This window comes from Centropristis striata, chromosome 7 (genome assembly GCF_030273125.1).
Source record: "Centropristis striata isolate RG_2023a ecotype Rhode Island chromosome 7, C.striata_1.0, whole genome shotgun sequence".
Classification (NCBI taxonomy): domain Eukaryota; kingdom Metazoa; phylum Chordata; class Actinopteri; order Perciformes; family Serranidae; genus Centropristis; species Centropristis striata.
Genome location: NC_081523.1, coordinates 22,811,367 through 22,828,035, shown reverse-complemented (window position 1 = coordinate 22,828,035; position 16,669 = coordinate 22,811,367). Strand labels below are relative to the sequence as shown.

At 38.4% G+C, this 16,669-nt stretch overlaps 2 protein-coding genes across 2 annotated transcripts; one reads left to right on the top strand and one right to left on the bottom strand.

Moving 5' to 3' along the window:
- Positions 1-2,058: 2,058 nt before the first annotated feature.
- On the top strand, positions 2,059-7,332 carry LOC131974863 (phospholipid phosphatase 1-like). Its single transcript, XM_059337353.1, has 6 exons — positions 2,059-2,509; positions 4,513-4,664; positions 4,754-5,034; positions 5,612-5,669; positions 5,978-6,154; positions 6,392-7,332. Exons 1-6 carry the CDS (start codon positions 2,452-2,454, stop codon positions 6,515-6,517), a joined length of 852 nt encoding a protein of 283 aa, XP_059193336.1. The 5' UTR covers positions 2,059-2,451; the 3' UTR covers positions 6,518-7,332.
- Positions 7,333-10,829: 3,497 nt separating this feature from the next.
- On the bottom strand, positions 10,830-15,334 carry LOC131974859 (ATP synthase subunit alpha, mitochondrial). Its single transcript, XM_059337347.1, has 11 exons — positions 15,201-15,334; positions 14,662-14,737; positions 14,047-14,216; positions 13,589-13,762; positions 13,108-13,274; positions 12,668-12,968; positions 12,326-12,550; positions 12,116-12,223; positions 11,812-11,956; positions 11,555-11,705; positions 10,830-11,456 (listed from the first exon to the last, which is right to left on the bottom strand). Exons 1-11 carry the CDS (start codon positions 15,258-15,260, stop codon positions 11,378-11,380), a joined length of 1,656 nt encoding a protein of 551 aa, XP_059193330.1. The 5' UTR covers positions 15,261-15,334; the 3' UTR covers positions 10,830-11,377.
- Between the last annotated feature and the right edge of the window lie 1,335 nt (positions 15,335-16,669).

Below are 16,669 nucleotides of genomic sequence, written 5' to 3'. Positions count from 1 at the left end.
CCACTGCTCTGTGTCATTTAAACAGACAGTTGCTGGGTCTCCTACTACCATAAATAAAACAATAGATCTATTGTTTTAATTCGATGATCTATCATTGAAATGATGAGCATGAGTACTCCTGTTTTATTTGATCTTTTCCTACTATTACTTGCTTCTGCCTCGAGATTCCTTGTCAACTTTTCTGCATAGGACACACAGGACATGACATCCCTCTTCATATGGTATTTTAAGGCTTTTTCTATTATTATTCCATATCTAGTGATCTATATTAATTATTAATTAATCACAACAATTCATAGTGGCTTCATAATTTAGCAATAGTGAGCAAAAGGAATCCATGACACACTGTTACACTGACATTTCACATATAGTACATATCATCACCCTGTTAAAATAATCGCCTAATTCAAGTTTTGCAGGAAACAGAAAACTTCACCAAAAGTGTAACATATTATATTTATTGATTTCACTCAAAAATTATGTAACAAGGGATGGCTATTGGCATAGTAATAACACTGTGTGTAAATTATGTAACTATGTAACAAAATAAATGACTTAGGCAATTTTTGAACATGCCTTTGTGACTTAAGCAAGATATGGTAACACTTGAAGGTGTCTACATAAGAGTCACACGTGTCAGAAACATGACATGACAAGTATCATGAGCATTAATGTTACTTCAAAGTGTCATTAATGTTCATGTCATGACATATCCCATGTCATGTCTATGACACGCCCATGTCACTCTTATGTAGACACCTTAGAGTAAAGTATTACCAATATTAGTGTCAACAATGAAACACTGATAAACTAAACTGATAACTAAACAATCTCCCTCTAGCTCTTCTTTGCTGGATTCTTACCCGATGCCTATGAATGTGGCAAATTGTCAAAGAAGTGATGATCTTAAAGGGGTAAAATCACATGATCTGATCAACTGAGGATGTAGGCGATTTTACCATAGGTGGCCGGCGTCATGAGGAGATGATTTAGGCACATAAAAAAACAATTACTTAGGCGATTATATTAACAGTGTGACAGTATTGTTGTGTGTATGATGAAGATACCACCTAAACACCATAAAGAAACATGGAGGGAATTCCTACACGGACATATGTCATCAATATGGTGCATTGATGAGCAGACAGTAAACTCTCTCCTATAAATAGAGATACTGATGCCACTTTATTATCTCTGCAGACGCAGAGGGAGGAGCAACTGTGCATCGGCTGACAGCTGTCGTAGCGTCAACACAGGCAAGCGATAGGCTCGAACTCCGATTACCACTTCCCTGTCCTGTGCTGCATTCACGTACACCTCAGAAATTCAAAACAGAGCTTGTCTCCTGTTCGAAAAATACTTCACAGACACACAGGACAAAACTGTGACTTGTACTTTCCTCTTCCCTAAATAAAAATTTAAATCAACTGATTAAAACACATTGATTGAAAACTAATTGGCAATAGCATGGCTGAGCTACTGGGCAACCAATGAGCCTCACGTTTTTATTAATAGTTTCTAGTTATTGATAATTTCATTTGTTTAAACATCTCCTTGCACTTTGTTTGAAATGTTTCATTATTGCATGTGTCATTTTATGTATACTTTTTGACAGTACAATGTTGGTTATGACATCTTTTAGTAGCCTATAAATGTGCTTTATATCAGAGGTTTGGACTCGAGCAACTAATTTGTTGACTTTAGACATTAAAATAAAAATCTTTCCAATTTTTTTTAACAATACAAAAGTTTTTCTTTGTAACTTTTAGAGGACATTATGACTTGTTTAGGACTCAAAACTCAAAGTTTATAACTGAACACTCGACTTGAGACTTACAGAAATATTACTTGGTCACGCCTTTGACTTTATAAGCAAGCTTATGTTCATAATTATTGTGATGAATTGCACTTTCAGCACCAGTCTACCCGCCCACTGCGCGTCACACATTACACAAACGCTGTCAGCTGAATTTGCCATATTTATCACTTTTCCCAGCTGTACGCGAAGGCAGCACTAATCACAACGTTAGCGGACCGCTGGTGGAGTCACCGGTAATGTGTCTCATCTGAGGACGGGGCAGGACAGGACAGGACAGGACGGTATTATGAACTGAAGAAGTCCTGCTGCTACTGTGATATGATGGTTTGTGAGCAGTTAAGAGGGTGAGCGGCTCTTCTGTGTGCTGGTGTTAGATTAGATTTAGACTTTAGTTCCGTGTATTCTTTTTTTAGACTTGGTTAGATATAATTTTTTTAATCCCCCGGTAGTTTTAGCTTGTCGGACAGTCTCGGACAGTTTGCTGGTCGCACTTTGACACTGTTTTAATTTTGTGCTGGAATAGCGACAAACGTGCGGCAGATAGGCTGCGTCTCGTGTCGCCTAAAACCAGCTGGGACAACCGGGGCAGGACATTTTTTACAAAGACAGACAGCAGAAGAAGGAGACGCAACATGTTTGAAGCTGCAGGGATCCCTCTCATCGTGCTGGACATTATCTGCCTCATCCTCGGTATGTACTGGCCCACCCCTGTGTCTCCAGCAGACCGTTTAATCCGTTTTGTGTAATTATCAATAATTGCAACTTGTTAAAGTGGACTTTCTTTGTCATTAAACTCCAACAGCACAGTCCCGGTAGAGACATATTATCTACAGTAGCTGTTTAGGCAAATTATTTGCATACACGTCATGTATACACAGACTGGGAGGCTTGAGGTTTTAGGGAACCAGGCAGGAAGATGGAAAAAAGGGCAACAAAGTCCCACCCTGTGTGTTTTTTTTCCAAGTAAAGCTGTATTTATAGCTCAGTGTTTGTAATGTAATCACAGCACAGAGACAAGCTGCAGGGCTGCTAAATGTTACTGACAATAAAGCAATAAAAAGACACTAAAGGGACTTATCTTCTGTCTCATGCAGTTCAGTTTGATAGCTGTCATACTTGATAAGATATAAAGGGTAAGGACAAACTAAAGGAATGTTTATGTGTGATTATTCTGCATTCAGTCACTTTGCTTAGTCAGTGTCTTGCGGTCGGCACTGCTGCTGACTGTGCACCAGTCCTCCCATTTTGTTTTGGAGCTGGCAACAATGGAACTGGAAAATGTAAACCCTTATTTTCAGTTCCATATTGTGTCCAAACTCCACATCTGAAGTTCATTATCAGCCCTTCTTTTATGTTTTCTAGACTCTATGTTGCAAAACAAGTTGTAAAATTATTATAATGATAATAAAGATAAGTATTCTTTACCACCCATTCATAAAAGTAGTCAAGGGTAAAACACTTAAGTAAACATCTTGAATTAAAAAGTGTGCTTTAGTAAAAGCATTCTAAATAAACTGTACTTAAAGTAAGAAAAATGCAGTCCTGTGAATGCTATATTACTTTATATTATACTATTGGATCATTATTACTGATGTATAAATATGTAAGCTGCATTTACTGGAGTAGTTGGTCGAGGTGAAGCTGATTTTAACTACAAAAGTGCATCAACATTTTTGTTTAAATCTTATTGTATATTTTAAGTTAATATACAAAGTAATTGGTAACTACAGCTCTAAAATAAATGTGGTGGAGTAAAACTACAATATTTCTTTCTGAATGGCAAAGTAAAAACTATTAAGTAGCATTAGATATAGTATATGCTACTTATTTGCTACATATGTGCTTTTCTAGCTGTGTTCACCTGCATTTTTTCATAAGCATATTCCTTGTATTATTACCTTACCTGAATGCAAGATTAATCTAAGTAACTCTTTGCAACAACTGCAACAGAAAAAAAGGGATTTAAAAGCACTCGGACTCAATGATTTAATACCTATATATATAGTTTAATAAAAAACACTGCCTTTTAGATGAATTATAGTTAACATAGATTTGCATGATCAGATCAGAATAAGTCCACTGATTCACAGACAGCTTTAGTTTATTCAGAATTTCAGTGGTGTAGTTTCCCTGCAGGAGGTTTAAATGAACAGGCCTAAACAAAGGTCTGAGACTGTGTGGTGACTCATTTAGCCAAAAAGTCTCACTGCCAATGATCGTACTTCGAAGAATGCTTGGTATTGCGTTACTGACTTCGTTTTCTTCTCCTCTTGTTCAGTTTTATATCACCAAGGCAAGTCAGAGCATGTTTAATGCATTTTGGTTAACGATTAACACCATAATGTGTCTGTTCAATCGATCATACCGTCATTGTTCCATTGTCTAAAGTAAACACACGACTTTTGCAATAGTGTAGTACTTCAAGGCCTGAGATTGATTCAGTTATTATGCAATCTGAGCGATTTTCTCCCCTGCAGCTAAATGAAACGCTCAAGAGTCACCAGCGTAATTTTGAAAAAGTGGAAACGCCTGTGTGATGCGAACATAATCATGTTTCCTTTGACTAAAACTGAAAAAATGATTAGCTTTGTGTAATAGCAGCAGTGGCTCATAACTCTGAATCACAGGATGTACGTTTTAATGATTTGAGAATAATTTATACTCATCATCTGCGTCTTTCTTTATTTCATCAGTTGGACTTCCATTTTTTATCCTCACCCCTCAACACAACCCTTTCAAACGGGGTTTCTTCTGTAATGATGAGTCTATCAGATACCCCCTCAAAGATGACACCATATCCTACCAGCTGCTGGGTGGAGTCATGATCCCTTTCACACTGATTGTGGTAAGTCAGCAGTCGTTTTCTTCCATATTCTCTCTGACCTTTGGATGTCAATTGTTAACTGGTACTTATTGTTCATTTTGTTGTTGCAGATCATCTGTGGCGAGTGCCTTTCTGTTTACTTGTCTCGCATCAACAACCAGTCTTCTGGGACCAAGTATGTGGCATGTGTCTACAAAGCTGTGGGGAGCTATGTCTTTGGAGCTGCTGCTAGCCAGTCTCTGACGGACATAGCCAAGTACTCCATCGGCCGTCTGCGGCCAAACTTCCTGGCTGTATGCAAACCAGTCTGGAAGAGCATCGACTGCAAAGCTGGCGGATACATTGAGAATTTCACCTGCACTGGGGACAAGTTTCTAGTAGATGAGGCCAGGTAATGGTCCTGAACATAGATTAAATAAGAAACCTACAAGCTGTTTCCAAAGTATTTAGGCTGCTGTGTAAAATGTACAATAAAAACAAAATGCTTCTGCCTCTGCTGTCTCCCAGTGCTGCTGAGCACCCTTGTGTGTGCAACAAGCACGTGTCATTCAATATAGAAAGTGGATCTTTTATTTTCTAATTGGAAATCTTTATTGATTTCACGTTGGAGTTCTGTTAGGTATAGTCAAAATTGATGGAGTAGGCTGAGATATCCTGACTTTTAGTGGATCAAGCTTAAAAAATGCTGAACTATACACTTTCCACAATGCAATTAAATAAGGATAAGATAGGGATAAGGGATAAGATATACTTCATTTATGACAGCAGATATTATATAACTGTTTTATCAGTCTAGGTCACGCTGATGTAATTTTTTGATGTGTGGAGTTCCTTTTTAATGTCTTTCCAAATTTAAATGAACATGTTACAGTACTGGAGCTTGATGAGGATATACTGTATTTATGAATGAATGAAAAATTAGCTAATTAAGCTGAAGATACAATATCTCTCTGGTTTATCTTTTGCAGACTGTCCTTTTACTCTGGCCATTCATCCTTCTCTATGTACTGCATGCTGTTCCTTGTAGTAAGTACATATTTTCTACTTCAAAAACTATTTAAAGCCTAAATTGTGCTTACATTTCAGTGCTAGAAATGCAAAACACAATGTTGATTCTAAAAATAGCTTTGCTTGCTATGTTTTACTGTCTGTATCATAATTCAGATTTGCACCAAAATTACCTAAACATGTTTACATTATTGTCAAAAAAGTGTAATTATTATGAACTGCATAATAATTTGCATTAGCTGCCAATGCCTGTGCTTGCCTATGATAGGTGTGACCCCACAGCTTTATTGTTTCTAACATTTCATAATTTCCTCTTCCTCCTGTAGCTGTACATTCAAGCCAGACTGAAGTCAGAATGGTCAAGGCTTCTGCGTCCCACCATCCAATTCTTCCTGATCGCCACTGCTGTGTATGTGGCTCTGTCCCGCGTGTCTGACTACAAGCATCACTGGAGTGATGTGCTCTCTGGCCTCCTGCAGGGAGGTTTAGTGGCTACTCTCACAGTAAGTTTTCATTTGGATAATGGTAAAGCAAGGCATAACATATTTTCAAGCAGTATTATTACAAAATGCAAGAGTGTGTCGACGATGTTTACTTAAAAAAAAAAAAGGGTTAAACACTTGAACATGCAGTTTTCAACTTTTGTTTTTTGAGCTTTAAGGTGAAAAAGCATGATGTAATCCATCAACAGTAATACAACAGAATGTGTTTTAATTATGTTTGTGCTTGTTTTTCTGCAGGTGTTCTGTGTGTCTAATTTCTTTGAACAGCCAGTGGACCCCGTGGTGTCACAGGAGGAAGGAGCCTCACACACCAGTTTACAGGAAAATCCATCCAATGGGAACCACTATGGCAGCACTGACTGAAACTGAGGCCACAAAGACAATACTCTATAGAGACTGTATAGAGCCTTTATCTCTTAAGATGGTTCAAGAGGAACCGAAACACATCAATGAACTGCAAGTGTTTGTTATAAACTGCTGGCTGTTTCTGAGCATTTCTTCGACACAGTTTACCCCGCGGAGCAGTCGCTGCAGGATTTAGCTGCTACCTGTGGCGTGGCCGGTAAACTTTGATTAAAAGAAAGAAAAAGTCCACTACAGAAGACAGTTCTTGCACTCTACTGAGATATAAAGAAGCAGACCTTTCAGCCGTGGATCCGGGTAAATCCAACATAAAACAGTTCACTATGGAATGACAAAACAAAATTCAGCATGTTGTGTTTGCCTTAGAAAAAAAGTTGCTTTTTTTACAGTGTGAGCTTGTTGGAAATGTGGTTTCTAGTATATATTGGTCTGATGTTGCCATCATGAATGAATGAAATTCCTTTTGGCCAGAATATAATGAGCGTCTGTGTGCGCACTGCAAGCAGGCTTGTAGAGAGCCTGGCACCTGTGAATAAGAAAACCTGGACTGTCAACTTCAGGAACTCAAATGGAGACTGAACTCAGAAATAATATGTATTTATGTCGATTTTTTTTGCCTTGGTCAGACTGCTGCTACCTGCTGTTTTGTCCCTTCCCTGGAAAATACAATGCATTGATTTTTTTTTTTTTTTTTTACAGTTTGTATGAAGCTCTTTATGTTTGGTTCATGCAGAATCTTTAAACAGTGAGTACTATTTAGAGCAAAAAAATGTGCGACAAATAAAGAGAAGTCTGTTTTGCTATTTTATTACAAAGGAGGTAAAGTATTCTTGTGTGTTCTCGCCTGTAGCAAAAACGAAGCAGGCATGATGTAAGTGGGTGGAGCTGCTCATGTTAAATGTACAGCAGAGTCATTGCCTGCAGCAGAAAAGCTGATTTGTCTTTTTTTTAATAGTGAGACTGCAGCACAAGGTATCTCATTAAGGAATAGAAACCATTCAGTAACCAAATGCAGAAACACAGACAAAAGAAAACACTGCTGTGGGTGGGTTACTCCCTGTCTGTGTAGAAAGGCCATAGAAACCACAAGCATGCAAATGTACCTCTGCTGATGTCAGTGGAAAAACATGTTTGTTTGTTACCCAGGTGGTATCGTGGATATAGAGGTTAAGCAATACATTAAAAGGCAGACAATGACTGTCTCACGAGAAGTCTTCTGTTTTCACCACAGGGAACTGTGAGCACTCGGGTGGTGATCCTTGCCCGCTAATGTCCGAGTTGCGAATCTGCTTTAGAGCTTAAATCCTATTACAGTGACTGAGAGAAGCAGTTTTAGTTTAACACACAGTGACAGCACTAAACCACACTCATCAATGCCAACCCAAGTCTACAGACACCATGCAAAACCACTTATGTATGTATCAGCAGGGCAGCTGTGATTCCTATGCACTCACTCTGTGTGTAGGTGTAGCTATGTAGTGAGACAGACACATTTCCAATGCAGGTTGAAGACAGGCCTTTGAAGTCTTTACTGGAAGCAATGTCAAACTGAAAACAGTATTGGACAACAAATTCATTTATTGTAACACAGAAATATATTTTAACTTCCAAGTCATAGTTACAAGCAGCTTTCCCAGATGGCCAGTCCAGCATTTCTTATAAGAGCTCCAAGTTATCTGTTTTGGGACCTACAAATACGGAAGTGGAAACCAAACAAACTTCAACGTCTCAAATCAGCCAAAAGCTGTTCATATCAATCCAACCAGAATTTAATGGATATTACATCAATTGCCAATGCACAGTTTTTAAAATATTCATACTAGGACCTTCACAATGTAATTTTTTTCAATGATTATCGTGTGCAAAAGTATTCACGATAATGATATTGCAATATCAATAGACATTTTGAAAAAAAATTGTTAAATTAATCTTAAACTATTTATTTTTGCATTTTGTCAATTTTTTTGTGAAATTAATTACACATAAAATATGATTAAAGGAAGGTGGAGAGTCTATCCATAACAGTACAAAAGCATACAAAATGAAACAAATAATTTAAGAGTCACTGGATTATTTACACAATACTAATATGTGTATTATTAGCATATCAATATTTAAAAAAAAACTAAAACACGTTTATCATCAGTACCAGTATGTTGTGACACCCCTACAACAAACTCTTTTTTCCTTCTTAGACTAGCTAAAAACAGTACAATTCACAGCAATGAGCTCAACAGTAATTAACAGTAACTTAGAATTATGTATTAGCATCACATTAGCCTCAGATGCTTTGCTATAACAGAAACAGGAGCAACAAGTAATGCTACAAGGGCATTTGTGGAGTAGATAAAAAATGTGTGTCAATATTAAGCTGACATTACAGCTAAATGTCAGTTAAACTGCACTGGAACTCCATTTCATCCCGTGTCTCATGTGTAACTTCCCCAATTTCATTTCCTTCAGTTTTTCTCAACTGCCAATTCATAAATATTATTATATCCAGCATGTAATTTGTAGGAATGTGTTGTTGTAGGAAAGAATTCACTCATAGAAACTGAACCAGTCTCTTTATTCAATAATATCTGCTGACCCTGGTGAACAAATTTAATTAAGAGGCCAACCAGCACTAGTGCTAACACTAATACGAATAGGATGGATATAATGCATAAGGAGAACTGAGCAGGGATGTAGAAATACGAAAATGCAGAGTTTCCTGATTGTAAAAGACTGAAATAGGCCTGTTTATATGCTTTAGGTAATTTTCTGCAACACATCAGTAACACGGAATTTAAAGACGATGCATCTAGCATTACTTCAACCTCCCCCACGTCTGAAATCTGACCTATCATGTTGTCTGTTGCTCCACAGAGCTTTCTTGTTGTCACGCTGACCTCGACAATAGTCTTTATTGAAAGCAGCTCCATTCACTCTCACATGTCACATGTCTCACTTCATCTTGCCAGGGAGTGATGCCACTGGAGAAACAAGCAACTCAGACTGCAGCGTGCTATGTCAGCTTTTACAGAAATAATACTGAAAGAATTGAATTTCCCTCACACTACACTTTATTTTGCTCCTTACACACACAATGCCAGCCCACTTTTCTTGAGCTATTGACAACTCAAATAACCCCAAGCTAGGATGTTTCTGGCTCCTGTGAGACAATGAGAGAACAAGACAAAGGAAGGAAGGCAAAACAAATGGCAAGAGGATCCTATTACCAGTAGTAAAAAAAAAGGGAAAAAAATGGATGCAAATGGAACTGCAAATGGTCCTGAACTCTATGTTTGAGATGGAGCTTAATGTTTCAGATGGAGTAACCCAGAGAGATCAAAGTACCTAAATGGAACAACACATCTGCTGTATCATCTTGTTCCTGTTTGAGAGGGGGGGAAAAGTAGAATATTGAGAAATTAGGACTGAAGAGCAGGTATGAACAGGCTTTTACACAAGTGTACTGCACTTGATGAGAAATTTTCATGGTGTTAGTGAAAATATTGTTACTCTCAACATTGGCAGTCAGTTTGTTTTGATGAGAAACTTTAACTTTCCCATTTCATACGTGACAACAGTTTTAAATCAGGAGTCAAAATTGCACTAGAAGTCAAGCAGAACAATCTACAGCATGACTCAAGAGCAAGTTAGTTTTTAATATAACAAAAACACTTAATTGTTAATTTGGATTAAATTTTCCAATCTTATTTATTTGACCTTTTTTAATGTAAATGTAATGTAAAAAGGAAAAAAAAAAAGTTACGTTACATGGTTGTGGACCTTTCTAGAAAGTAGGGCCATATGTCGTCAACTAACCGACCCACTAAAATAACCTCTCATAGGAGAAACAGATGAGTTGTTAAACCGGAGCAGCTCAGTCTACTTTTGTAATCTATGGCCACCTACTGGACATGAACAGTACAAAGGCTGCATACAATGTTACATTGTGTACAGTATTTGCTGTAAGAGTGTCAATTTACATTCTTAGAAACTGAGCAATTACTTGAATAATTAATGTATAGAAAATCAGCCAAAATATTTTTTTCAGGTTGCAGCTTCACTATTGTTTTTTTTTAATGTCAGGCTAAATTTAATACCCTAGACAATGGCCATTTTCACTTTCTCAAAACAATATTCTGATTGCACCCCTTGAAATTTTCCATCTGAGATACAAAAGCTCTCACAGTAAAATACATATGCGTTGTGAGTTAAGATGTAATAAGTCAGATTTAACCAACAAGTTTGCAAACTCACTGTAGTATCTTCAGTCAGCGGTTGGGAGTGCAGTCTCCAAAGATTTCACACAGGACAAGATAGATGTGATGTGACAGTGTCGCTGAATTTATTACCATAGTAGCAAACATTTCACCCCATCACTTCAACCACAGTTGACACTGGACTTACAGTTCAGTCCTTTCATCCTCTGAAAACAGTGAGGAGCAAAACAGATACTTGTCAACCCTAAACACTCATTTGCCCTCTTAAATATAATGCTCTTATGAACAGCTCATCACAGTAAACAGAATTCATGACTGTGGTATGTGGACTGTTATGCATGTTACCTTTAAGATTTGGTACACTAAAATACTCAGACATAAATTCAAAAACACATTTGATGCGTTTGAAAAAAAGTATGTTCTTTACTCTTCTGCCACTGGTGAAATCTGCTCGCTGGGCACCAACCTGAACACTAAACTTACTGTAGCCAAGCGAACAATCAGAAGAATTTCACAGCACAGTAGGTTTGTAAAATTTTATTTGGAGAAATCTGTACATGGAGGTTTTGGCCTTCAGTGTGTTCACATATATAAGCGTAATGGGGACACAGACGGGTAGCTCACTGAAGATCAAGAGAAGTGCTATCCATTACTCAAAACTGGACAGGAAGGAGATTACGGTCTGCTTCAGCTTAGCGTCTGATGCCTCTGAGATTTGGCCGTCAGCCCTGAAACAGAAGACGGGTCGAGTCAAATTAACCTCTTTATAAACGGTTATACCCACATTACTCTTCCAAACATGTTGTGGCTGAGAATCATATCTCACCTGATTGCAGTGAGCAGATCCTGGTGCTGGCTGAGGATGTGCTGCAGGAAAGCCTTCTCGAACCTTGTGATCTTGCTGGGCTCCATTTTGTCCAAGTGGCCTCTGACACCAGCGTAGATGACTGTAACTTGCTCCTCAATGGCCATGGGACCTGGAGGAGGATGACAGGGTTTAGTTTTGTATTTTAAACACATAAATTACCAGCTAATCATTTCTATGATACTTCTTGAAATGCTGTAAATGAACTTGATACTCACAGTATTGTCCCTGCTTGAGCAATTCAGTGAGCCTGACACCTCTGTTAAGGAGCTGCTGGGTGGCAGCGTCCAGGTCAGAGCCGAACTGGGCGAAAGCAGCGACCTCACGGTACTGAGCAAGCTCCAGCTTCATGGTACCGGCCACCTGCAGGGTAGCAATAAAAAGATAATGTATAAACTGCAGATTCTACTTCATTAAATGCAAGATTTGTTATTATAAAAAATTGAAGTATTAACTATGAAGACAAACTTAAAATGTAGCTAAAACGTACGGTTGAGGTCTAAATTTCAAAATAAAACGCACCTGCTTCATGGCTTTGGTCTGGGCAGCAGAGCCTACTCTGGACACAGACAGACCCACGTTGATAGCGGGACGGATACCCTTGTAGAACAGCTCAGTCTCCAAGAAGATCTACAGAAAACAGATTAATGTTCGATCATAACAGCATTTAATGTATAGTTTTTCATATTTGGGTCAAAACACAGACAATATTAATGATAATTTTGGACAAACCTGTCCGTCAGTGATGGAGATGACATTGGTGGGGATGTAGGCAGACACATCACCGGCCTGGGTCTCGATGACGGGCAGGGCAGTGAGGGAGCCGCCACCGAATTTTTCGTTCATCTTGGCAGCTCTCTCCAGCAGACGGGAGTGCAGGTAGAACACATCACCAGGGTAAGCCTCACGACCGGGAGGACGACGCAGGAGCAGGGACATCTGACGGTAGGCAACAGCCTGAGGAGGAAAAGAAAGAGTTGAAATTTGGCATGGCTGCACTCTGGAATAATAGCTTTCATATACATTTTCTCCAACCAAACTTTTATTAACTGTATGACAAATCTGAGTCCTCACCTGCTTGGACAGATCGTCATAGATGATCAGGGCGTGCTTGCCGTTGTCTCTGAAGTATTCTCCCATGGAGCAACCAGAGTATGGGGCCAGGTACTGCAGAGGAGCAGCATCAGAAGCAGTGGCAGAGACCACAATGGTGTACTTCATGGCATCGGCATCAGTCAGCCTCTTCACCAGCTGAGCCACAGTGGACCTCTTCTGTCCGATGGCGATGTAGATGCAGTACAGCTTCTTCTTCTCGTCAGTTCCTTCGTTGAAGCGCTTCTGGTTGATGATGGTGTCGATGGCAATGGCGGTTTTGCTGGAGAGTGGGAATAAATTAAAAAAAAAAAAAAAAAAAAAAAAATATCTTACTTCACTTTTAAAATTGCACTTTAGCTTAAATTAATTGTGGTAATGGTAGCATGTTCAAATAGTTGAGAAAATATCAAAATATTTACCCAGTCTGTCTGTCTCCAATGATCAGCTCACGCTGGCCTCTGCCAATGGGCACCAGGCTGTCCACAGCCTTGATTCCAGTCTGCATGGGCTCCCTCACAGAGATACGAGGGATGATACCAGGGGCCTTCAGACCCACACGCCTACGGATGCTGGAACCCAGGGGACCCTGAGAAAAAATAATCATCAATTTTAAAGGCTTACCAAGCTAACAAGATAAGTGCCAGTTATTATTTAGAGTAAACAAGCAACGATTCTAATACATTAACTACATTTTGATCAAATCAGTAAATGGATTTTCATGCATTTTTAGCATTAGCGCCCCATTTCCACATAGCTTTGTGTAGATATGCAAGATGTCAACCAGATGTCCATTTTTCCTTATGGAAACCTCTGTTTTCCAATGTGTTTGCTAAATTCTTCCGTTTTTAAATTGAATATAAATGTATCTATTTATATACAAGTTTTAGTGGCTCAAATAACCTTTCCATCGATGGCATTTCCCAGAGCGTCCACCACACGGCCGAGCAGCTCCTCACCAACAGGGACATCCACAATGGCACCAGTTCTCTTAACGATGTCACCCTCCTTGATCAGCTTGTCGTTACCGAACACCACAACACCAACGTTGTCAGGCTCCAAATTCAGAGACATACCCTGGAGGAAAAACAAACAATTAGCAAAATTATAAGAAATGGTTGTTTCTCATATAAAGTGTACATGTAGAGCGGCATGAAAGATGTAGGAACATGTCAGCTTTTAGTTGAGAAAAAAGGTACACAATGTCCTTTCAGTTTTGTCAAATCAAGACTACACTGTGTGTGAATATACCTCTACTATAATTAAATTGGGTTTGTCTGTATTGTAGGTTTGGGTCAGTATATTTAGAGTCTAGCCTTAAAACAAAACACCTGTGTTTCTAAGTGTCCTATTACACAAACCTTGAGTCCAGAGGAGAACTCCACCATCTCTTCTGCCTGGACATTCCTCAGCCCGTACACTCTGGCAATACCGTCACCAATGGACAGCACACGCCCTGTCTCCTCCAGGTCTGCAGAGGTGTCAGCGCCCAAGATCTTCTCCTCCAGGATTGAGGACACCTCGGCTGTGCCTGTGAAAGATGAGACATGCATGTTATAAAATCTTGTTAAATGTCAATAAAGATAAGTAATTTAACTTTGATGACATTCATGTTGTTTTGAAATTATGCAACAAAATGTCTCAATTCTTGCATTTTGCTGTACTTAAACACAAATAAATGCATACAAGTTTCTCAATGCATTGTGTGCAAGTGACATTGATTTAAAGATTTGTTTTTTCCCATTATTTAATCGAAAAATATTGCACAGGTCAACACTGATACTACTGAGCTTGTTTGCCCAATGCCTTCTGATAAATATGCTAGCCTATAGAATGTTATTGTTAATTTGGCATGGGAATTACAAAAGACAAGCTCTGTAAACATAAATAATCAATGTCCTTCATTAGTCACCTTCGGTAGCTGACCTATAGTGTGGAGGATAAAGTGTCTGTCATGTTGTTTTTGGCTTTCTCACCTGTCTTCTGCAGCCATGGTCTGTTTGTGTGGAGGTGGTTGACCCCAACGCAGACGGCCGGTAGAGCCTTGGACACCTGATAGATAACGAACGGAATTTATGAAACGTAAATTGCAAATTAAATCTAACCAAACTACTGCAGCAATAGTTAAACAATGCACTTTACAATCTGAGCTAGAGTAACGCTGTGCAGCGGAGACGACATGCGCTGTCAGGCTTCCTGACCTTCAAAGCGTGGCTGAATGAGCCGTTAGCTGGTAGCTAGCATTAGCTTGGGTGCTAACTTTAGCGCTGCAGGACGAGACTGTCATTTCACAAGGGCAACTTCAACAAACACATTAATACGGCAGATTTGAAGTCATTAACACCAATTATTATTCAGAAATGTTTAGTAGAGTTAAGAGCTGCATTAATAAGTCGATGACAAGTTAGCTAGCGGCCTTAACATTACCCTTCACACCCAGAAGGTTCACACTGATATTAGATCATCTTGCTGCAACATCCTCGTCAGATATATATTGTTTAATTTAAATACTTACAAATCCAGCCCTTTTGGGTAGGGTCCTGGCCAAAGCTGCTGCAACTCTCACGGATAACATTTTTTCGGGTTGCTATGACCTGTAGTCCACCACTAGCGGCTTCGACCTGGCTGCGAGTGTAAATGTAATGGCTGAATGAACTCTTCTTCTATTTATGAGACACTGGCGTTACATTTCCTGCTTTGCTGCTCAACTCTGCCCCCTGCAGTCACGGAGATCATACTACAGCAGTATTTTCCCCCAAACTTTATTTTGTGCAAACCTGAAATCAAATTGTATATCGTCACCCTGTTAATATAATCGCCTAACTCATTTTCAAGTAATTTCAAGTTTTGCAGGAAACCTTCAAAATAAAGTGTTACCATATCTTGCTTAAGTCCCAAAGGCATGTTCAAAAAATTGCCCAAGTCACATTTTATTTTGACTTAGGCATAATAAATCCACTTAAGTCACACACTTGACATAGGCCATTATCTTAAAGGGGTAAAATCACATGATCTGATCAACTGAGAATGTAGGCGATTTTACCATAGGTGGCCGGGGGCACGAGGAGATGATTTAGGCAAAAACAAACAACAATTTTGACAAAAATTACTGAGGCGATTATTTTAACAGTGTGACGATATTATCTTACGTCGGGTGTGTAAATGGATAGAAAAAAAATAGCAGCAGTTTTTAATTTAATGCTGCCACTCCACCAACATTGACTTCAGTCATAAACATGTGCAATTATTATCTTTCTGAGTACAAACGATAGCAGAAAAAAGATGGAAACAAAACAGCAGGTTATCAGAATTTCTTACATGTATTAAGAACCAATCTAGTGCAAGAACACACCCAAAATATATGTAGTATTGTTTTAAATTTGCAACAGGGCATATTATATCAACCTCAGGTTAGAATTTTGTGTAATGCTTAGTCTAATTTATTTATTCATTTGTAAACGTATTATATAACATATTTTATTAGTGATCAATTATGGAATAATATCTATATATTCTACAAACATATACACAGTTGCATTTGGTCAAGAAAAACAAAGAAACATTTGCAGCAACAGAGACATAATAGCATTACTATAATTCTTTATTGTCGGTTTTATAGAGTGGATGTGAATGTGAAGTTGTGAAAAACGTTTCATTTTTGAATGTGCTTTATCATATTTGATGGTCATGTGAGGAATGTGTGGAATTTACACATCATTAGAAAACATGCAATGTTCCAAATTGAACTGTGCATTTTTTTAAAGACTACAACAAACATTTTTCCAAAGCTTTGGAAAAAAAAACCCAGATTAAATAATTAAGGTCTTTTGGGGGTTTAAGACTAAAACTGAAACAATAAGTCGATAGATAGCCTACATTAGTTGATCCAACAGAAAATAATTTGGCAACGATTTTGAAAAATGAATTGTTTAAGACATTTTAAAGGCAAAATTCCAAACTTATTAAATGTGAGTTTACTAAATT